This window comes from Nymphaea colorata, chromosome 3 (genome assembly GCF_008831285.2).
Source record: "Nymphaea colorata isolate Beijing-Zhang1983 chromosome 3, ASM883128v2, whole genome shotgun sequence".
In the NCBI taxonomy this organism is placed as follows: domain Eukaryota; kingdom Viridiplantae; phylum Streptophyta; class Magnoliopsida; order Nymphaeales; family Nymphaeaceae; genus Nymphaea; species Nymphaea colorata.
The window spans coordinates 6,383,522-6,407,506 of NC_045140.1; the positions used below are offsets into that span (position 1 = coordinate 6,383,522).

Consider the following 23,985-nt stretch of genomic DNA (forward strand, 5'->3'; position numbering starts at 1 on the left):
GTAACACTTACGATGAGATTGACACTCTCGAGTCTTAATTGCTTTGTGGTTCATGAAATATCCCTTTTCAGTGTGGGAAGATAACCTTGTATTGGCATCTGCATATTTCTGGACTATCAGTATTGTATTCCTGCTGAACTATTGTTTTATTGGAAGGATTCCCAAATGGATCTTATTATAAAGTAGAAAAGAAATGTGACCTTCACATTTCACATGTAGTATTTAGTGATGCTGAAGGTCTAAGGTTATATGGCATCAGTTAATCAGGGCACAGTCCCTCTTTTGGTATTTTACTTTTGAGTCCGTTTAGTGATTCTGAAGTTCTGAAACAGGACATTTGTTATTTGCTGGTCATGGGCTAATGCTTGTTGCAGTCTATACGGTTTTCACTTTCTTGCCAACAGGAATGCTTCAACCACCTGGCTAGGTTGGTCGACTTTAGAGGGCCATTGGATGCCACTACTAAAACTTGGTTTTGTAAAGACTAGGCTTAGCTTGGTTTTTGAGTTGTATATACTTGAACAATGCCTGTCTTCCACTAAACTTTTCTATTTTTGGTAAAATGCTGTCCCAAGTCACTTTTTCCAAGATCAGATTTTTATACAAAACCTTGTTGTGGTCAATATGGTTGATATAAAATCCTGGTTTTGGTTAAATTTTGTTGTCACACAAACAAGTGTAAAAACTCATTTTTATGGTTGTAGCAGTATTTTTCATCTGCAACCAAGTTCAGTCTGCTTGAGTTTCACTGAGGCAGGCCCTACGACCTTCAAGTTGGTGGAGATTAAGAGTCCAATTCTTTGGTGCATCTCTTGTTATAAAACTGCAGAGCTGCTTAATCCCAGTTGGGCATAAAAAAGAAACAAAAGAAAAAAATGCCTGCACTTAATCATAATTGAAGAAAAAATACATAAACTAGGATATTGGTGCAATATATAGTTGAGTATCAGGGTTGCCATGTGTCCAAATTTTATATACTATTTAGTTTGATTTAATCAAGAGACTCTGTGTTATTTTATTTCCAAATTTTGCTTGAGCTTTTGTGCAACTTGTATATTTCCAAAGTCTGCTTTTTCATACCTTTTATGAATGCCGTTACAGCCGCAGTCTTAGAGAGAGAACAATCATCTAATTAGTTAACCCTATTCTCAATAATAAAGAGATTAGGGCAGTGGTAGAGACTTACAAATAGCATCTAATCAGGCTCAGTTTGTTACAGCATTTAGATGCTTGTTACACTAGGCTTGTTACAACATTTAGAGAATGCAGAGATAGGTAGAGGTTTAGTAAACACATCGGCAACTTGATCTTTGGTGAAACGTGGATGGTAGAGATGTTATTGGACTGCACCATAGCTTTGATGTAGTGGCAGTCAACTTCTATATGTTTAGTCCTTTCATGAAAGACCATATTATTTGCAATATAGGTGGCTGCCTTATTATCACATAACATCTTCATTAGAAGGGGGACTTGAACACCTAAACTAGTAAGCATGGTCTTTATCATTGTTAGAATATGTTGTTATGGGAACCGGGTCCATATCTGGACCCGGTTCTATGGGGCGCGGGTACCGAGGCGGGCTCGGTACCCTAGGCGGCTTCTCCTCTCTCCCTCTTTATATTGTCACTTGTGTTTAGTGTTGAATTAAGTGAAATATAATTTTCTCTCTCCTAGGGTTGCAGTGAGCCCCTAGGTCAGAGCTTCCCCGTGGTTTTTCACCTCTTTCCGAAGTTTTCCACGTATATTGTGTGTTCGTTCTCTACTCTCTCTTTGTGGTTCGTGTTTCTACATGGTATCAGAGCCACCGAAGTTGGAGAAGCGTTTTTTCCAAGGATCGTCAAGTTTTTCCGTCGCCCGACGCCGTTGAAGTTCCGGCGCCGCTGCTGCCCGTTGCTGTGTCGTCGCCCTGCTGTGTCGTCGCCCTGCTCTGCCGCCGCCGTCCTGTGTTCCGCCGCCGCCGTCCTCTGTGCCGCCGCCGTCCTCTGTTCCACCGTCTTCTGTTGCGCCTCCGCTGTCCTCCGTTCGGCCCGTTCTTGGTTTCTGCCACCGTGGGTGGCCTCTGTGTTGCGCCGTCGCCTACCTTCCGTCGCCGCTGCCTCATTCCCGCCGCCGTCGCCGCTGCCTCCTTCCCGTCCCGCCGCTGTGCCTCTTGTTGCTGTGTGCTTGTTTGTGATGGCAGAAGCGATGGGGACTCAAAAAGACGCCGTTCTTGACGCGGGCAACGCCTCCAAGACTGAGAACGTGCCGATCCAGGTCACCTCCATCCGTCTGACCAAGGACAATTACCTATCTTGGTCTGCCGCCCTCGAGATTGGGATTACTAGCCGTGGGCGTCTCTCTTACATCACTGGTGACAAACCTGCGCCCATCAAATCTGATCCTCAATGGGCGACGTGGGCGTTGGAGGACAGCCAAGTGAAGGTGTGGATTATCAGCTCCGTGTCCTCCGATATCCAGCCCCTCATTCTGCGGAAGCCGACCTCTTTTGATATGTGGACTGTGCTTGCAAAGATGTATGGTCGCAAGAAGAGACATCTGCGCACCTATCAGATTAAACGCAGTATTTACTCCCTGACACAGGGTGATTTGTCTGTTGCTGCCTTCTATGCTGCCCTGAAGACCAAATGGGAGGAGCTAGATTATCATGTGACTGATGAGTGGACGTGCGGTTCAGATCATTCCCTCTACTGGGAAAAGGAATGGATGGACCGTACGTTTCTGTTTCTGGGAGGCCTGAGGGATGAATTTGAGTCTATTCGTAGCCAGATTCTTAATGGTGATGAGATTCCGGGGATAGAGGAAGTCTATGCTCGTGTTGAGTCTGAAGAACAACGTCGCCAGGTGATGCATCTTGACCCCGGTCATGGCCCTTCTGCCTTTGTCAACCGTGCCTCAGGGACTGGGCAGCGTCCTGCCCGGCATTGCACTCATTGCAACAAGTTGGGGCATTCGGTGGATTTCTGTTGGGATCTTCATCCCGAGAAGAGACTGGTTAGAGGTCGTCCTCCCTCTGGCAAGCGTAGCCCTTCTGTGTCTGATTCCAGTCAGAGCAATTCTTCTAGTGGTGCAAAGTCCAAGCTGTCCCCTGCTCAACTCAAGGAGCTACAGGCGTACATTAGCCGCCTATCTACTACCCCTGAGGAGTCCTCCACGTCTGAAGGGGCTCAGCTAGCCCAAGCCCTCGTTGCCTCGACTAATCAAGGTAACCCCTCTCTTGGTGATTGGATTGTTGATAGTGGAGCAACTCACCACATGACAGGGGACTCTAAACTTTTTCAAGAATATCAACTTTCCTCTGGCAAGCAACGCGTGTCTATGGCAGATGGGTCTTCTATCTCTGTGGCTGGGAAAGGGAGTTTGTCCCTGCTGAACAAATACCGTCTCCACAATGCCCTGCATGTTCCAAATATTCCTGTGAACTTACTCTCTGTCAGCAGTATTACTAAAGAATTAAACTGTAATCTAATTTTCTCTGCTGATCATTGTTCCCTGCAGGACTTGGTGACGGGGAAGAAGATTGGGATTGGTTCGGTTACTGATGGGCTCTACAGGCTGCCGGTACAAGTTGCTTCAGCATTGATTTCTGCCACGAGTGGTCACTTGTCTGGTGTGAACGATAGATCTACTGTTCTGCGATGGCACGAGCGTCTTGGACATCTCCCCTTCCAGTTAATAAAGAAGTTGTTTCCTCATTTGTTTGCTTCTGTCTCCATTGACTCCTTCGCTTGTGAAGTGTGTCAATTGGCTAAACATGTCAGGGCTTCATACCCTATTTCTTTGAATAAATCCACTCATCCGTTTGCCTTAGTTCATTCCGATGTTTGGGGTCCTTCTGGAGTACCCACGTGTGGTGGTTGTCACTATTTTTTGACGCTTATTGATGATTACTCTAGATGTACGTTCGTGTACTTGTTGCGAGAACGTAGTGAGGTTCCAGCAGTTGTGAAAAACTTTGTTGCCTTTGTTGAGACTCAATTCCATACTACTGTTCAAGCTTTCCGTACGGATAATGCAAGAGAATATGTCTCCCAATCCCTTGATGAATTCTTGAAAGGAAAGGGTATTGTTCATGAAACCTCTTGTAGTTATACCCCTCCTCAGAATGGTATAGCTGAACGTAAAAATCGTCATCTATTGAATGTTACCCGGGCCATTATGTTCCAACGTCATGTCCCGAAGCGGTATTGGGGTGATGCACTTCTCACTAGTGCACATCTCATTAACCGTATGCCTACTAGAGTGCTGGATGGTCAGTCTCCTTATTCTACCCTGTGGCCTACTCAGAATCCGTGGCCTCTTACTCCTCGTGTCTTTGGGTGCAGTTGTTTTGTGCATAATCATAGCCCTACTCTCAAAAAACTTGATCCCCGGTCTATTAAAGGAGTTTTCTTGGGGTACTCTTCCACTCAGAAGGAGTATAAATGTGTGGATCCCACTACTTCCAAAGTATATGTTTCGAGGGATGTCACATTTCATGAACATGAGTCGTATTTTCCGGTGAATACTCTTCAGGGGGAGTGTCTTGGGAACAAAGGGGAAGAGTATTCCTCTAATCAGCTGATTCAGTTTATGGAGTTTTTGGATTACAAGGTTAGTCCCAGTGTGATTGACACGGTCACGGTCAGTAATGAGAAGGGCAGTCATATGGAAGGGGTCACGGTGGATGCTCAGCCCACTGTTGCCCGGGATCACTTGTTTGGCAAGGTTTATGTCAGAAAGGAGAAAGCTACTGTGGAAGATGTTGGTGATGAGGATAGAACCAATCCCAATCCTGTGATCTCCCCGGATGACCCAAGTCCATCGAATGAAGAGCTCCCTATTGCTTTGCGCAAAGGCACCAGGTCATGTACTTCTCACCCTATTCAGAGATTTGTTTCTTATGCTAAGCTCAGTACAAATTACAAATGTTTTATCACAACCTTATCCAAAGTTGTTATTCCCAGGTCGGTGGATGATGCTAAGGATGATCCCAAGTGGTTACATGCTATGACGGAGGAGATGGGTGCGTTAGCTAAGAACAAAACATGGAAAGTTGTTGATATCCCTAAAGGGACACACTTAGTTGGCTCTAAGTGGGTTTACAACGTGAAGTACAAACCTGATGGCACTGTAGATCGATATAAAGCTCGTCTGGTTGCAAAGGGGTTCAGCCAGAAGTATGGGATCGACTATCTTGAGACCTTTGCCCCTGTTGCAAAGTTGAAGACTGTGAGGGTTATTCTTGCTCTTGCTGTGCACAAGAAGTGGCGCATGGACCAGCTTGATGTTAAAAATGCGTTCTTGAACGGCCATCTGGAGGAAGAAGTCTATATGAGCATGCCTCCTGGGTATGTTCAAGAGGGAAAATGTTGTCACCTCAAGAAAGCTTTGTATGGCTTGAAGCAGTCGCCTAGAGCTTGGTTTGAGAGACTAAGGATCGTTATGAAGTCTACTGGGTACAAGCAAGGAAATGGAGATCATACCCTATTCATAAAGCAGAGAGATGGTCTGGTGAGTCTTCTCCTTGTCTACGTTGATGATATGATTGTCACGGGCAGTGATGAAGAAGAAAACAGAAAGATGAAAGAGAGATTAGCTAAAGAATTCGACCTCGAGGATCTGGGTAAGCTGAGATACTTTTTGGGGATAGAGATTGCTCGATCAGAGACAGGGCTGCTTATGAATCAAAGGAAGTACACTCTTGACTTACTAAAGGAGACAGGTAAACTTGGTTGTAGGCCCTATCTTACTCCTATGGAGTCGGGAACTAAGATAAGTATCAAGACGGGCACCACTCTGGATGAGGAAGGAAAAGGGCGATATCAGAGGCTAGTCGGTAAGCTTATCTATCTTACTCTAACTCGCCCTGATATCACGTATGCGGTAAATGTGCTAAGTCAATTTATGCATGCTCCCACAGATTGTCATTGGAAGAGTGCAGAACGAGTGTTGGGATATCTAAAGAATGACCCAGGAAAAGGGCTGCTGTATACTCGATAAGACAAACTTACTATTGAGGGCTACTCAGATGCAGATTGGGCAGGTTGCACTGACACAAGGAGGTCTACTACAGGGTATTGTATCTTTCTTGGAGGTAACCTAGTTGTTTGGAGAAGTAAGAGGCAAGAAGTATGTTCGAGGTCTAGTGCTGAGGCTGAGTACAGGGCTGTTGCAATGGGGGTTACAGAGATGCTGTGGCTGAAGATTCTTTTGACTGATATTGGTGTGGAACTGGGAGATAAAATGAAGATGTACTGTGACAACAAGTCTGCGATTAATCTTGCCAATAATCCAGTTCTACATGACAGGACCAAACATGTGGAGATTGACCGTCATTTTATCCGGGAACGCATTGACTCAAAGGAGCTGATTCTGCCATATATGAAGTCTGAAGATCAAGTTGCAGACGTCCTAACTAAAGGGCTTTGTACTTCTTCATTTGAAAAGAATGTTAGCAAGCTTGGCATGTTTGACATGTATGCCAAGCTTGAGGGGGAGTGTTAGAATATGTTGTTATGGGAACCGGGTCCATATCTGGACCCGGTTCTATGGGGCGCGGGTACCGAGGCGGGCTCGGTACCCTAGGCGGCTTCTCCTCTCTCCCTCTTTATATTGTCACTTGTGTTTAGTGTTGAATTAAGTGAAATATAATTTTCTCTCTCCTAGGGTTGCAGTGAGCCCCTAGGTCAGAGCTTCCCCGTGGTTTTTCACCTCTTTCCGAGGTTTTCCACGTATATTGTGTGTTCGTTCTCTACTCTCTCTTTGTGGTTCGTGTTTCTACAATCATTATCATTTCAGCTGCAGTTTGGGCCATAGCTACACACTCAGATTCTGCACTTGATTTTGCTACTACTGACTACTTTTTACTCCTCCAAATAATCATATTTTTCCCAACAAAAATACTAAACTCAGAAGTGGATTTCCTGTCATCAATTGATTTTACATAGACTACATCTGTATAAGCCATCGCATCAAGTGAATCACTTTTCTGGATTAATAGTCCTTTCTAGGGTGCAGGCTTGAGATATTAAGTATTATCGAGGCAACCTTTCTTGGTCTTTCCATAAATTGGCTTAGGTTTGTCAACATCAAGAGAGATATCAGAGTGAGTTACTATAATGTACAGAAGTTTACCAATCAGTGAGCTATATGATTCCTGTATACTGATTTACAGTGCTCATCATATAGGTGGAGTCGGGGATTCATAGGTATATGGCAGGTTTAGCACCAAGCCTTCCTGTTTCTTGAAGCATATCAAGAACATACTTCTTCTGAGAAAGAACGATGCCTCCACTACTTCTTGCAACTTCTATCCCTAAGAAGTACCTAAAGGGACCAAGGTCCTTAGTGACAAAATGCTTTTGAAGATACTTCTTGGTTTTGAACAATTTCTTCCTCACAACTACCAGCCAGGATAATATCATTAACATATACCACCATTGCCACAATACCTTTTGAAGTCTTTTTGATAAATAATGAATGACCCGATGGGGATGGCTGAAACCCAAACATAGACATCACTTCGTATAATTTTTGAAACCATACCTTGGGGCTCTGCTTGCACCCATATGTTGTTTTTTGTAATTTGCATACCTTCTCATGCTCCCTCTTGTGCTCAAACCCTGGTGGTTGCTACATATAAACAGTCTTAGTTAAATCTTATTCTCCATGTCAAGTTGGGACATAGGCGAACCATAATGAACGGCGACAGCTCCAACCGACCGAATAATTCCTACGCTGACAACAAGGGAGAAGGTTTCAAAAAAGTAAAGACTATACATCTAAATATAGCCGTTTGCTACCTAGCATGCTTTATATCTTTCCACTATGCCATCTGAGTGATATATGATAGAGAAGACCCATTTGCACCCAAAAATATCTGCATCAATAGAGGGAGCGACACAATCCCATGTGCCTCTATCAACACATCCATATCTCCTTGCATGGCTAGTCTCCATTTAGAATCAAGCAAGACGTGCTGATGATTTATGGGCACAAGTGTGGCTAACAATGCAGAAATAAATCTCTCCATATTCTTGCCCAGTCTCTCTGTTGGTATAAATTTAGATATAGGATGCAAACTGTGTTGCTCTCTACCTTTCCGTAGTGCAATAGAGAGGGCATCATCTATGCTCGGGATGGTAGTGGCTCTTCTTGCACAGACATAAGAACTTCAAGTGAATCGGTAAACCTTACCTCAGGAGGAGAAAATGTTGGAGTTTTGGAGAACCGTGATTAGTGGCGGTATGCCAAGAATAAATAAGAGGGGGCTCTTGGTATCTAGACATGTTAGGAATGGAGGAAGAAGGAACTGATGTATACTTCAATGGCATAGGAGGGATAGGTAATGGAAAGGAGTTTGTATTAGTATGCTAATGAGAGTTGATATGGAATAGACTCAGAGAAGGTAACATCCTCACTGATATACTCTCTCCTGCTGACAGAGTCATAACAACGGTATCTTTTTTTGTTTTTAAGGTATCCAAGAAAGACATATTTTTTTTGGCTTGGGGAGACAAGGTATCTTGATGCGGTCCAAGTTTGTGCACAAAGCAAATACATGTAAAGACTTTGGAAGGTAGATGGAACAGCCTGAGGGTTTAAAATCTAGAGAGGAATTTTGTCATCTATCACTGATGAGGGCATGCAATTAATGAGGTAACTGGCTGTAACAATGGCATCTCCCTGGTATGAAGCAAGTATATTTGATTGGATCATGATGGTACAAGCAATTAAGTAGGTGTCCATGTTTCTTCTTGGCTTTTCCATTTTGCTGAGAGGTGTGATGACAAGTTGTTTGATGTTAGAAAATGAAAGAAAGCAACTTTCAAGCATATTTTGGAGTATAGTTGTGCATAATCTTAGACGAGGGGGAAAGGGAGGAGGAAAGAAAGAAAGGGGGAAATGCAATGCATTGGCAGCTTTTTTTGTTAAGAGGCCATTTGAGGCATCTAGTAAAAGGTGAAGGTGTCATGTCTTTAATTTCTTATTTTGCAAAGCCTTACTTGCATGATCTGATTTAAAGGAATGAAGGGCTGTGATGGGTTTACATGGTCCTGATATTTTGATCATCCAAAAATTCCAGGGACCCTAACACACACATCACACACACACACACACACATACACCCATATATTCCTTAGGTTTTTCTGTTTGGAAATACATTATTCACTTTCTCACGGCTGGAATTTGAATCTTTATTTAGGGGGATTTTCTTTCAAAAATCTAACTATATGGATGCAATTGTATGTCCAGAAAAGCTAGGAATACATATAATATGTAATTTTGAAATGCATGCTTTAGATTTTATATTCCAAAAAGTTCTGAGGGGTGTTTGAATGTATGTGTTTGTGTGTTTGTGTGTGTGTGTGTATATATATATATATATATATATATATAAACAAAGAATTGGAGATTTGTTTGCACCTCTTAATGTGAAGCTACATACAAACAGTTGGATGAAGCAAAAGCTTTTTTGTAGGTCAGCAGTTTATGTACAAGCCCATCAATCCAGAAGATATTGCTACACTTGTCTACACAAGTGGGACGACAGGCATTCCTAAAGGAGTTATGCTTACACATCAAAATTTTCTGCATCAGGTTTGAGAAGCCATTGGGTGCTGGCATATTATTAATTTTTTTCATGAAGATCTGTCTGGTTATTAGAAGTTGTGGAAAAAATCAAATGGAATGATTGCTAGCTGTCATGCTTGCATGGAGTAGCAAAGAGACAGAACAATTTATGTAATATTCCATGACATATAATGGTTATTTAAAGATTTTTGGTTGTCAAATAACTTAAACTTATGATGTGAGATAGATGAGTTCATTATGGTCTTTGAAGTGAACATATAGTTTCTCCAATTTGGGAGTCAATATTTAGGGGGAAAAAAATTCTATTTGATGCCAACTTTCTTTCGTCATAACCTGAAACCATGTTGGAGTGTATAACCAATTACTGCTGAGTTCATTTCTTTTCGACCTTTTCCAGATAAAGAACATGTGGGATGTAGTGCCTGCCAGAGCTGGGGATAGGTTCCTGAGCATGCTTCCACCTTGGCATGCATATGAGCGAGCTTGTGAATATTTCATTTTTACGCATGGAGTTCAACAGATGTACACAAATGTTAAATTCTTGAAGGTGGTTTTCTTTTCTCCTCTTTTTGTAGTTTCTCAATGAATGTCTTTGTTGTTTGCATAAGAATTTTCTTAAGCTTCATTTTGGGGATATTTGGAGGTCAAAGTTTGTACTAGTTTTTATCTTCTTATTATTTATTGTAAGAGCTATGTGAATCTCTGGTGTAACTCCTATTAACTTTTTTTTTGTGTTGGATTATAGAGAAAGTATGAGATTTGCCAGTTAATGGCAAATTGTACTACTTGTTTATCTGTTATCTGATTGCATATTACTCTTCAATGCTGATGTTCTTTTTTAAACTTATAATTGCATTGACAGTAACATAGATGCAGAATTTCCAAAATACTTTCTGTTGTTACAATAAAAAACATTGAGAAATGGGGCATATTTAGATGCTTTACTTCATTACTCTGTATTATTTGCAACAATACAACTGTTTGTCCATTTGCTTAAATTTTCGGTAGGTGTGCAAATATTTTTCTTCATTTTTGTCATTGAGGTGCTTATGACTTGTAGGATCATAATAGGGACACCTTTTTTTTAAACCAACCCTGCTGGAGAATAGGCTGCCAACCATTTTATTAAAGCAAATCAAAAAATTCTATACAAACAAGAGAGAAGACAACCACATTTACAGATTCTGGAGTATAGCAACAACACACTGGGTTTGGATTGGAGACAGAAAATCTATGACCTAAGTTGTGGATGTTCACAAAATCAGGTAGATAGGAATGAAGTTCCTCCACAAGCCTTCTAATCCAGCCAAGGCACTTCTTGTCATTAGACACTAAAAAGAAATTTGTCTCCTCACAACTAGCAAAGGCAGCAACAATGGAGTCATATCTCCCCGTTTTCTCCTTGTTTCCTCCATTCTCCAAAAAGTGGTATTCATATTTTAATATATTGCTCAGACCTTCTTTGATGCCAGAAGTCAAAAATGTCCTCCCATTCTTCTTATGGGCCATGATTTGAACACGTGTTTGCTCAAAATACTCAACCAGCCATTAAAAAGAAACCCTGTAGGTAACCAGTTCTCTAGTTCCTTACAAGCTTTAGAGTCTTGTCTTGATCTAGCTAAGATGCTATCCACACATGCTGTCCATACTCCATACTCTCCATTCCAGGCCCTTACCCTCTTCAACATCTCTCTCATGGAGCATGTGGTTACGATGATTCATTCTAAAGCTTCCAAATCACTATATGAAAGCATTGTCTCCAGCATGACATAATCCAGCCTTTTTTTAATACTAGTGGAGAGACACCATTTTAACTCTGCAATGTAATTTTGGCGAGGCACTCTAGAACGACCAAACTTATTAACAACAAACTTCCATACATTGACAGTTTTATGGCAAGTAAACGAAACATGAAGGGCTGTTTCCTCACTGTTATGGCATATGACATCTATTTGGCAATCTATAGCCCCTTTTCTGCAAACGATCTTGTGTAGGAAGTTTCTCGACTGGCGATGTAGCAAAACCAATTAGAATGCGAGAGGGACTGCTTGTGCCATAGTCACTTCCTCCTGTGCTCTTTCACATGTCTGATTCTAGTTATTTTTTGTGTATCATGAAGAACATCCATGTGTTTATTAGGTCATCACTAAGTTTGTCCGCTGAAGTTTTACCTTATTGTTGTAGGAAGATTTGCAGCGGTATCAGCCACATTACCTTATATCTGTGCCGCTTGTATATGAGACACTTCACAGGTGATTCTTTTATGTCTGTCCACTTGTATATGAGAAACTTCAGAAATGATTCATTAGATGCTAAGATGTAGTTATCAACTTTTTATTTTGTGTGAATGGATAAGCATTGCTAACTTGCTATTCTTTCTTCAGTTATGTATAATTGGATATGCATCTATAGGTTGATCTTTTTAGAAACTAGATATATATGAACAATATGTGGTTCCTGTATTGAAGGTATGCACTTCTAAGATGAATTATGTTGAGAGAGAGCAGGAAGACAAGCAAGGTTCCGATCCGATACTAACTAAGGCTGTGGCTGGTGTATTCATGAATACTCTTAAGGATCTGTTTGATAGCCTTGGACCTCAAATTTGAGGCTGATCTGGAATCCTTTTTGTGTGGGAGCCACATAGTAAACAAACACCAGATTTTACCATTATGTAAAAAAAGAGGATTTGAAATCCTTAGTATATGGCCAAAACCTCCGATTTCAGGTCCAGATGGAAGGGGGGTCAGACTTTAAATCCTCAAACCTTAGATCCTTAGTGATCTTAAATCACCTTGAATCGCATATCCGAGGCAAACAAACAGCCCCTCAATGCCACCAATAAGTTAAGAGTTCCCAGCCTAACTGCCCCTCTCAAGTTGCACATGGTCAAACACTATGAATAACAGTTCTTTTGCCTTAGTAACCTTATATTTTGCATCATAAAAGGGCATTGCCCTTAAAGCATTCTTGGGGGTCCATCCTCTTGATTCAAGTCGTTCCGTTCATACGTTGATCACATGGTGCCTGTCAAGCTTGTCTTTACCTCATCTAACCAACAAATGTCCTCTAGCAACACCTCCCTAAGGGGTAATCTTATGTCATAGCTGAACTTAAGTCACAGTTATCAGTCAGAAACCTGAAGCAGGAAGTACTATAGGAATCAAATTTAAGAAATGTTGGTTTCAAGTGTTAATGGTTCTGAAAGTTGTAGGAAGCAATGTTTGGAATATTGTCACAAATATCATTCTCGGGAAAATATCAGCAAGGTTTTTCTTTGGTATTTTTTGACGAAGTTGTTTTTCTCGAAAAAAATTCGAGAAAATCTCACCAAATTTAAAAAAATAGAAAATCCTAAGAACTAGAAAAAATAAAATAAATGAGAAACTAATAAAAAAGTGAAAAAAATTATCAAAGAGACGAGAAATTCATTTTTGCAGAGATTTTCCAATATTTTCATTTTACTTGTTTTTCTCGTAAACGTCGCAAGATTTCCAAAAATCTCACGATATTTGTGACAATGCTTTGGAATTGCTTAGAATGCAATATGTGAACTAGCATGGGATTTTGATGAATTTCTGTGGATCATGTCAATGGTTTACTTGTAATGGTCCATTAGTGATCTTATTCTAGTTGGCATGTAATGGATGACATGATGATTATCCACCCAATCATTGTGAATATGGACGATAGGTTGGTTACAACTTGTTTTTTGCTATTCAATCATATCTCCTGTATATAAAGTGCCAGATTGAACATTCTTGTTCTAAATACTTAAAATCTGTGTGGCATGTCCTATGTTGTCTAAGTCGGGAGTTAGAAATAACTAACATGTTGGTTGTAATGTTTTATATATATATAGGGAGAGATAGAGAGAGAATGAATTGTTGGGACAATCTTTAGTTTGGAGTTTAATTCACACACACATATATATTTATAGAGTAATTGGTAGGTTCTAGACCATTAGGTCAAAAGCCAGACTCTTTAAATGCAACTATTTAGGTGTTTTTTTTTCTCGTGCGATCTAACCTTATAGATATGATCTCAGTAATATGTTAATGAGAAACATATATTAAGTTAATCATTTTTTGAATTTGATCGTATTTTATAATGAGTGAAGCCGAATGGCTCACATAACATCAAAATCTTGATCATTGAGAAATCACAATTTTTCGTGAAAACAATTTAAACTAAAGCAAGCTTTATACCACAATTAGTTTTTATAGACATATTATGATGTTTTTATTTTGTATAAAATATAATTTTTGTCAAAAATTTAAAGCGTCTGAATTTTTTCCCTGGCCAAGAGTTCTGGGATCTACCAATTTTCCTATGTATATATTTATAGTGAGAGAGAGAGGGAGGGCAAATCTAGAAATAGTAGAGACAGGGCCAAGTGTTTTTAACTTGTAACTGAAGCCAAACTTTCGAAAACTTATCTTTTATAGAAAAAGGTGAAAAAAAGAAACAAAATATAACTTGCTTTAGACAAATTAGTCAGTCAATGACTAGTCCTTGACTGGTTAACCTAGTTGGTTGACTAGTCCACAAAACTAGGTTTTACCAACTTCAAGGCCGGGCAAAAATCAGCTGTCAATTAAGTTGTGTAGTCAACAAGTTGGCTCAACTAGTTGATGGTTTGACAATACTTGTACGATTGTGATTTTTCTGTCTTGCTGGAGGATCCTCTCCATAACAAGGACATGATGCCAGAAAAATGTATTCTAAATGTGTGAAGTCTATCTAGTTTTCTCTTCCTCCCTCCTTGATGTTATAGGTGGGATGTTTGACAGCATTCTCACTGGATGAGCAAGTTTCTGCTGTTGTTTCTTTTTGTCCTATTCAATTAGTTTTGATTGAGTCTTTCCTTGGCCTGTTCGTCAGATGGGGATTTGCTGTTTTCCTTATTAATGAACATTATTGCACTGATATGCTATATGTAAAGGAATCCTAATAAATGGACAGGATTCTCAAATACATTTGTGTGTCTAATGTGGAACGTCGTGCATGGTGTTTTCAGCTGAAGAAAAACTACCAATACGTTATATAGTACCTGGCTTCAATGACTCCTTGTTTTGTGTGTTACACGAGTTGCTTTGAGCTGGCTTGACAGAAAGAAGGATGGTTTCTTTCTGATGTTAGTCCTCATACTAAGTAATTCCATGTCGTGGAGCTGCTTTATGAGCAATTTGGTGGTTCCAATCAACCTGTTTGTCTGATAATTATCTGGTTTTGTTAATTAAAATATTATTTTACAAACTAGTGTGTTTGGTTTTTCAGTGGAATCCATAGGCAGATATCTGCAAGCTCTAGTGTGAGGAAAATCATTGCATTCTCTTTCATAAGGATAAGCTTGATGTATATGGACTTCAGAAGAATATACGAGGTTAGTGTTCGACATCAGTCCATCTCTTTCGTTCTCTAGGTTAAGTTATTCTGTTACCCATGCTAAAACTTGCATATCAGTATTTCATGTAGAAACCTACTTTGATGGTTGTCTTGGCTTGCCTGCATGTTCACACACAAAAGGGATTATAGATGATTATTTATGCAGAGCAATGGGTTCTGGCAGATGAGATAAAAACACTTTTTATTTGTCTTGAAGGGAAAGGTCCTGCCCATGCTGCAGAATCAACAATTTAGTAGTGTTCCTCCTCTGTTGGTGTGGCTGTGGGCAGGGGTTATGACAGCACTCTTCTGGCCTCTGCATATGCTTGGAGTGAAGCTTGTCTATAGCAAAATCCATGCATCACTTGGAATATCGAAGGTTTGATCTACCGCATTCTGTTTTTTCACTTAGTCTACCATTTTTTCATGCCTTCCTTTGTTAGACAAATTATTTTGTTCCAGCTACTTGTTTATCTTAATTGCATCAAGTTCTCCACAAACTGTGACACATAGTGCTGATTCTCATGAAATCTTGCAGGCTGGTATAAGCGGTGGTGGAAGCTTACCTTTGCATATTGACAAGTTTTTTGAGGTTAGCATAGTTTTGAGTTCATTAAGTGATTGCAGTGATGCTTTTCTTTTGTTTAATGATTTGTCACACTTTTGACAGGCAATTGGCATTAGGTTACAGAATGGATATGGTCTGACAGAGACATCACCTGTTGTTGCTGCACGCCGACCGGAGTATAATGTATGCACATCATTTAGTTCATTTATCTTTAGGCAGCAAATTGAGGAGATGAATTTCCTTTATAACAAGTCTCATAATGGTGATGTAAGGGGTTTAAATTATTTCTACTGAACTTGCAGTTCCTCAATGTAATCCATATAGGTACATATGCTTATTTAATCAGATTGGGGCTGGTAAAAGGCACAGCTTGTAAAATATTAAATATCTCACAACCCATTGGAGATCATGCATAATGATTGATATTATTTTCTACGTCACACATCTTAGTTTCATATAGAATGGAGAATCTGATGGCTTTATGTTTGCGCTGCCAACTTGTTAGTTTGTAATATGACTATATGATATATAGTTCATGTATGTGACCTCGGAGTTGAAACAAAGGAAATTTGGCATGTTCAGTCCACCCTCACATTGAGAACATAGGAACCCGGTTTTGTCCATGATCTGGGACTTCCTGACAAGGTCTATGAGTTCTCTTTGGCCATTCCAGTAGTTGTTTTTCCATATCTTGTTTCCTTTTCCTTTTTTCCAAACTATTTTATCTGGGGTACATGCTCTTTCTTTTTTTTTCTTTTTTTTTTCACCTTTCTGGTTTTGCAGGAGGTGGGATACAGCTATACCTAGCAATTTTATTTTCTTCTTGCTTATTGTGTGAATTTGTTGCTGTAGATGTCACCTACAAGGTTTTCTAGTTCACTGTGATGAATAATCCTCTACGAGTGCTGGATTTCCCAGTGATTCCAAAATCGACATGCAGTAATGCGCCAAATATGTATCTCAGGACTTTTTTTTGTTATATAATCATTTGACCAAATTAGATTTCTCACCTATAACATTAGATATGGTCAGATCAAATTAATTTTCTGCCCACACAATGCTGTTGTTCATATAGTCATCATGAACTTCCGCACATATTATTATTTTTTCAGGTTATAAATTTGTTTGACTCAGTGGAAGTTGAGGTTGATTTTGTATTTACATTCTTTTTAGGTTCTTGGAACGGTCGGACATCCTCTTCGAAGCACAGAAATAAAGATAGTTGACCTGGAAACAGGGAGCAATCTCCCAACTGGTCAAAAGGGAATTGTAAAAGTTAGAGGCCTGCAAGTTATGAAAGGTTATTACAAGGTCTCTTCATGGACCTGTTTCTGTATAAGATGGAAGCTAAGAAGATATTATTGGCATTAAAAAGTGGATGCTGATTTATAGACTTTTTTTCATTATTTGCTTGATGATATCCTCTGGGTGATTCTTACATCATGCACTATTTTTTTGCTGTGCCTGGAACTTCTATATATTGTATCTGGTCTCGTTTAGTTGTTGAGCATTAACTTTAACAGCTATGCTTCTGTAATTTATTGTTTTACATGTTTCACTTTGTCTCCTTACATATTCACATTCTTTATTTCTTTTTGTTGGAAAAGAATGAAGATGCTACCACTAAAGTCTTGGATAAGGAGGGATGGCTTGATACTGGTGACATAGGATGGATTGTGCCTAGTTCGTCCACTGGACCAAGTCGTAATTGTAGTGGAATGCTGGTTCTAGAAGGCCGTTTAAAAGACACAATTGTCCTTTCTACAGGTGCTGTCTAGTCATATGCCCATGATACATGAAGCAGTTAGATTGAAATCTTGTTTGTTTTCCTTTTTTGTTTTGTACTTTGCTCTTGGATCAAACTGTATATGACACTTTTTATATCACTAATCACATGTTTCATCTATTTTCTGTGGCACCTTTGTCATGTATTGTAATGGTAGTATTAGCTTTTGTCTACGTTGTCATATTTGCATACTTTTTTCAACACTTTGTTTTCTTGTCGTACTTGGGAAATGAATGGCTATATTCATCTTTGGAGAATATCTGAATGCTAAGTCGAAGCTAAGACTAGGTTCCAAACTCCCATTTTCATGAACTTTAAATGTTTTGTATCTTTGTACACATTTTTTTTACATTAACATGTGTGCCTTAATCATCCATGACAATCATATGATTCTGATGGACTTTTTGCAAGAAACCTTCTAACCTATTTGTATGAATATGATTAGTATGTAGAAGTTGTACCCTCATAGGCATGCTTTGTGGTGTGCTGGAAAAATATCCCAAAGTTAGAAGGCTTAGTGTAAATACTATCTCATCATATTCTGGACTATGTTTGTATCTTCTGCCATCTTGCCTGCACGAGCACATATATTGCAATTGCAATGAGTTCAAGCTGTAAAATCTCTCTTGCAATGCAGCGTTTCAATGTTTGCTGTATTCCAATTTGTGTAAGATCATCTTTTTCAAGGGCAGTTTTGTTTGGCCAATGTGACTATTGCTCCTGAACAAAAGCTTCCACCAATTTCAAAAGTTGCTAGGTTGTCTTGAAGTTCTTAAAAAATCCGAGGCAATTGGAGATGTATTATCTGACCCATGGTCATAGCAGATAAATTGTTTTGGTTTAAGCAATCTGGTTTTTCCTGTATTGTCTATTTATTTTCACATTATCCATATCTCTGTTCCATTGAGCTGCAGTGCCTTTGCCTGACTTTGTTTTCATAACTTTGTATCTAAAAAATTTTTCATGCTTGTCAGGAGAAAATGTTGAACCCTCAGAAATAGAGGAAGCTGCCATTAGAAGTAACCTCATACAACAAATTATCGTGCTTGGTCAGGTGAAAGTCTTCTTTGATCATGTTATATTTTTGGTTGCGTCTAGCTATTCTTTATGTTCTCTCATGCTAGGTCAATTTGTTTTCTTAATATTGTGTCATATCCTTGATATATCGTGGATGTGCATGTAGAAATTGAATATGTTACATACACTTTTCTTTATAGTGGGGGGCAATGAGTTAAGGTCTTTAGTTGCAATATCATAAACAGACGTGAAAACGTTTTTCAAAACCCTCCTTGAGTTGTATCTGGTCCTGTTGCCTGTTGTGGATGCATTAGGAGCCTGAGTCATAATGATGTTTGTCTACAATTCATGTGCACACATGCGAGACACTTATAATGTTTATTTCGTAACATGTGGGACCCGACAGTTGTAATTCTTTGATATAGCATTGTTGTGAGTTATTTTTATCTAATTTATCACAAGAGTCAAAATGCTCATGCTTTCTGTTGAGCAACATGGTGTTTCCTTTGGTGTTTTTCTGCTTAAGTTGTTATAGGGAAAACATACTTCCAGGACACAAAGTGGATATGAGAAACAGATGTGCAATGGGAGGAGGCAAGCATCTTGACAAGTAGTAGGGAGTATATGACAATGTGGAATTTGTGAAAGCTTATGAATGTTGGAAAGAAAAAACACAAAGCAGCATAAGAGTGTCTAGAAGCCATACAAAAGATTGTTGAATCAGCGTATATGCTTAAAATATGACAAAGAATAGAGATTTTCCATAATAATCCTTTCCATGTTGGTTATTTTCACGATTCATCGTGTTTGTTTTGATTTTCCAAATCCATCGTTTCCATTTTGATGTTTGCACCCTCTGTTCAAAACACAGCCAAAGATAAGAGCTTAATCTGGATTTGTTAGTTTCGTGAAAGAACTCATAGAGATTCTTCCAAAAGCATTCTTATTGTTTTATTTGCGTACAAAGTCATCCTTAGATCAAGGATAAATATGTATTTTTAGCTAAATTTAACTACTTCTATTGCTCAATGTAATGGTCCTTAACCTTGAAGATGAATTTGTCCAAGAAAAGTGAAGGATGGATTTGGAAAACTTAAGAAGGGAAGGGCAAATTCGAAATTGTTATGAAAACTTTGCATGCTAAGCACAAGAATCCAGTAAAGAACACCACAAGATGAGGTGCGAGAAATAGTGGAAAATAAGTGAATTTCAGCAGCTAATATCCGAATCTCCCAACCAAGGCGGAGCTCTTTCCTTATAGTTCTCCTATACAGATTACAGAGGGAAGCAGTATGCTTCTTGCCACACTAGTATAACTAATCATGCTTCTTGAACCATGGATCATTATATCACAACACTAAGGTGGAGAATCATTTATGGAAAAGGTATTAGTTTTTTGTTAACATGAAGCTGATAAGTACTTGTTTTAGGTAATTATTCTTGATTGGCATGGATTTGATAGATGCTTTTTATTCATCTGTACTTTCGATGTTCAAATTTTATCTTTCTCGTCTGCATACATGCTGGAATATGGACATATATTATAGCCACATACTAGTGGTGCTGAGCTTGACCTATGTGGAAGATAGACTCTTGGAGTGGTGCTTTAGGCTCAAAAGTTTAAAAAATGTTGGGTTCTTTTGCCAATCATTGGAAAATGTTTGTTTGTATAAAATGTCAAAGTGAGTCTTGCGTTCTTCTTTTCATTCTTGAATTTTGTTCATAATTGAGTAGCGTATTGTTTGCACTTTGCACTGACTTGCCATAAAGGAAGAAGCTAAACCGTGTAGCATCTTTTATAGGCAGCAGTCCCATTTATACTTGGTATGAATGCGTTCAATCTTCACAAGCATCAAGTCGAAGAATGGCTTGATTAACTCACTAGGATTAAAAAAAAAAAATCACAATCAAACAGAGAATCACACGAGTGCACTATGGAACCAGGGCATGAAATAATAGTCTTTATTGAAGGCCAATGCCTAGAAAAAGCATACCCCAGAATGGGTTAAGCCCCTTAACATATGCAGATTGGTTGATACTGAGCTAGCCATTGGTTTCTAAGCAGTTGGTAGTTTTTGTTTATATATGCAGTTTAATGATAGTCAAAATGTTTGTACTCAAGGAGAGGGAGAGAGAACCGCTGCGCAAGTTTCATGTAGCTTCTGACTGTGTTCTTTGGACTCACCACATAGTTTTTTGCACTTTATTTGGGTGTGGCTGCAGTTTGATGTTATGCTATAATTTAACTGCATATATATCTTTTATGTGTCTACGTATAAGCTTAGTTTACACACAGAGATACACACAGATATCACCTAATGTTTCTCTAAGAAATTCATCCACACCCTGCACCTGCACTCACATGACATAGGCTTCTGATTGTCATCCTGTGTCGTTGAATCTCTTGTATCCTGGCTTTTCCTTTCTTTCTGTAGGATAAAAGGTTTTCTCTAAGAAATTTATCCACACCCTGCGCCTGCCTTACTGACATAGGCTTCTGATTGTCTTCCTGTGTCAGTGAATCTCTTGTATCCTGGCTCTTCCTTTCTTTTTTGTAGGATCAAAGGCGACTTGGTGCTTTAATTGTTCCAAACAAGGAGGAGCTCCTACTAGCAGCAAGAAAGTTCTCCCGTACAGATGAACTTGATGTTCATTCTAGACAAAAAATATTCAGCCAACTGATACGGGATGAACTTACATTCTGGTGAGCGTCACTGAATAACTCACATGCTTTAACATGGCTAAACATTTGCTGTTTGAAGGACAATCTAATGAGGGTTAGCTAAAAGAGTATTAATTTTTTTTTTTTAATATCTGTGGTAGCTTTTATGGTACTTATTTGTAACATGCTCTATTTTCTGTTTCATACACATAGAGACTTCAATATGTTATTGCATCAACTCACCTTTTTGAATATTCTACTGAGATGGATATGTTTAGATGGATATGTTTTTTTACAATCAAAATTACTAACATGTCTCAAATACGTCGACATTAATTTTCATCTGACTGCAAATACTGATCAAGTGCTTCACCCAGCAGGACTTCCCAATGTTCGTTCCAGATAGGGCCATTCTTATTACTTGACGAGCCTTTCAGCGTACGTCCTTTTTTCTTTGCAAACTCCTGTTTTTGGTTTCTAAGTGTATATGAGGTGCTGAATATCATGCGTGGCTGCAGATTGATAACGGCCTACTCACACCAACTATGAAAATCAGGAGAGATCAGGTTGTAGCTCGATACAGTGATGAAGTTGCAAAGCTCTTCATGTGATGTACGCTTAGCCTGACACAGGAAGTCTTAGGTTAAGTTGACATTAGATCGGCAGATTCAAGCCAATAAGCTATATAATGCGTCAGCTGGGTAATTCCCAACTTCTTGCCTGTAAATGTATTCCTCCACCTGTCTCACCCATTGCCCAATCTCTTGAAGCCACTTCAGGGGTGATGCCCTTTGTTCTTTGTTAAGGACTATATGTATTCTTCTAATTTGCTTTCTTAATAAATGTATCCTTCCCTTGCAAAAGAATTTTATCGGAGCACTTCTGTTTTTTGGTTTTAATGACGATGTGCATGAACGTACTGTCCATTGAAGCAGGAGATCAGTTTCTACCTGTAAAGCAGATGGTGCTAATAGTTTTGGGTACCATGAAATCACAACGGAGTACCAATGCTCAGGTTCATGTGTAAGGTCTGTATTTCTTGTAATCAAATCCCAAAGTTCATAACTTTATATCTAGATAATTGAATGAAGATTCTTGCATATCTTTATTTCCTCTTATGTCTAGGATTAGCCCACTCAACAAGATCGTTTTCTTTTCAGGAAAACCCTGGAGGCCTGGATGTGGGCGCTAACGCGCAGTTTTACACCGACTGCATCCTCGTGCTTTTACAAATTCTGGTGGTGCCTTGCAATTTTGATGATTCATCTGGTATTAAAACTTTGAAACGTGACAAACGTCTCAGTTCTCCCTTGTTTTTCCAGTAGCCCCCAGTTCGAGCTTGAGGAGTGAGGAGTTACTAAAACCAGATCCTGGATTTAAACTTCATTGTGACTCCCACTTGTAGACGGGGTTGTGTTTTGCTTGCCTAGTTCGGGTTGTTGAGGTCCATGGAGTTTTACTCTATGGGAAGGTGACCATGTGCTTGGATTCGCCCTAAACCATGAATTCATTGTTAAAAGCGTTTTCATGCCTACCGTATTTTTTAGATTTATATTAACAATTGGAGGTTTGATCGAAGAAGGTTAAAATCTTGATACTGGAAGTACATGCTAGCATAATTGGGTATTTGCCTAACCTCAGCCTGCCTATCAGACAAACAACCTGGTAAACCTTACGAGGGAGGCCATGGTTGAAGCTTTCTTCCTCTTGAAACAGCAAAAGAGTTGCAGCATTGAAAACGGCGGAATTTCACGAAGACAGACCGTCGTTGGGTTTAGAAGAAGGTTGGACTCTAAAATGAGAATTCTTCAACAATAATTCGTATGTCGATTTCATTATACGTGGGTCCGTAGTTCTTTGTATTTTTTTTTTTTTTGGGTTCCTCTTGCCACGTTGTATGCATGTTCTGCACCATTGTTTGTCTTGAACCCAATCCTGTTGTGTTTTCCTTATTTATGAATGGAAAAGGATGAGCACTTTCCTTTCATTTGATTGTATTTCTCTATAAAAGTGGGGTGTTTCAGAGGTCCATTCTGGTTGTCAAGATGAGACAGTGAGGAAGCAATCCTTGACAGAGATGCAAATGGGGTCAGATCCGTCACCAGTGCGATTCTTGTCTTTTACTCCTTGAATCAATTTTCGCACAGTTTTCAATTTATTCAGCCATTGGACGGATCATTTGCATCCACGGTCCTAATTTCAAACTGTGCATGAAATTGTAACTTTCACAGTTTGTCCTATAAGCTAAGTAATTGTTAATTGGTACTTTCACAGTTTCTCCTACGAGCTTGCAAGAAATTGTTAGTTTACCAGGATATTATGGAAGGTGTTGTTCTGCCACTGCCCCAAAGAGAGTCCAGGGAACTTGTTCCTGAAAAGGAAAAGCAAGAGCTTTAGATTGATGACGGAGAGACAATTAGATTAGTGGAATGTGCACTCAAGAAAACTTCACTTCCTGATGCTCAAAGGGCAATTTCCCTTATTTTCGTTGACTGAAAGGTAAGCATATTATGACAGGCTAAACCAAAGACGATTAGGTCTCTCGCCTTGAAAGTGGTTGTCCTCTGAGTGGAACATGATTGCGATGAACCAGAAGACGCATACGTCGATGACATCAAGTCTGGCCGGTTCTATCTCACCGACCTAAAGACCGAGGAGATAGAACGGTTCCTATACAACCATGCTTTGTTAATCGTCTTTATATCAGTTTTTCAAATTAGCTGATTCTGGCTGTCTTAGTTTCAATTTAAGAATGCTGCGCTTTTTTTCTTCTTCTTTTTTAATTTTGAACGATGCTATATGCTCCTACTAATTGAAGTTCGGACAGTTGAAACGTCGTCTTTGTTATGTACCAAAGAAGGAAAAAACAAAACTATATGTTGCTTAGGGCCAGTAAAAAGTAAGAACAACTAAAAACAACTTAATCTCTGTTATGCCATCAATTTCAATGGGTCAGTAATATCCAATCAAGGGCCCAAAACTTGACCTATT

The 23,985-nt window shown here is 39.3% G+C and overlaps 2 protein-coding genes across 5 annotated transcripts in view; both read left to right on the forward strand.

The window, feature by feature from the left end:
- The window catches only part of LOC116249765 (probable acyl-activating enzyme 16, chloroplastic), a 31,799-nt gene extending 8,856 nt beyond the window's left edge, over positions 1–22,943 (forward strand). The window contains exons 6-19 of one of the 4 annotated variants that reach the window (XM_031623019.2): positions 9,461–9,579; positions 9,971–10,120; positions 11,758–11,825; positions 14,854–14,959; positions 15,179–15,340; positions 15,500–15,553; positions 15,632–15,712; positions 16,703–16,840; positions 17,137–17,296; positions 18,290–18,369; positions 20,891–21,036; positions 21,372–21,432; positions 21,513–22,022; positions 22,155–22,943. In XM_031623019.2, the coding sequence (XP_031478879.2) occupies positions 9,461–9,579; positions 9,971–10,120; positions 11,758–11,825; positions 14,854–14,959; positions 15,179–15,340; positions 15,500–15,553; positions 15,632–15,712; positions 16,703–16,840; positions 17,137–17,296; positions 18,290–18,369; positions 20,891–21,036; positions 21,372–21,432; positions 21,513–21,605 (1,418 nt within the window). In that variant the 3' untranslated portion in view covers positions 21,606–22,022; positions 22,155–22,943. Of the gene's footprint in view, positions 1–9,460; positions 9,580–9,970; positions 10,121–11,757; positions 11,826–14,853; positions 14,960–15,178; positions 15,341–15,499; positions 15,554–15,631; positions 15,713–16,702; positions 16,841–17,136; positions 17,297–18,289; positions 18,370–20,850; positions 21,037–21,371; positions 21,433–21,512; positions 22,023–22,154 lie in introns of those variants that run through there. The other 3 variants (XM_031623020.2, XM_031623021.2, XM_050076534.1) reach the window with 3 other exon arrangements.
- Positions 7–3,681, forward strand: LOC126409869 (uncharacterized). The gene is made up of 2 exons (XM_050076535.1): positions 7–3,202; positions 3,496–3,681. The coding sequence occupies exons 1-2, from the start codon at positions 2,173–2,175 to the stop codon at positions 3,537–3,539; spliced, it is 1,074 nt and encodes a 357-aa protein (XP_049932492.1). The 5' UTR covers positions 7–2,172; the 3' UTR covers positions 3,540–3,681.
- Positions 22,944–23,985: the final 1,042 nt, after the last annotated feature.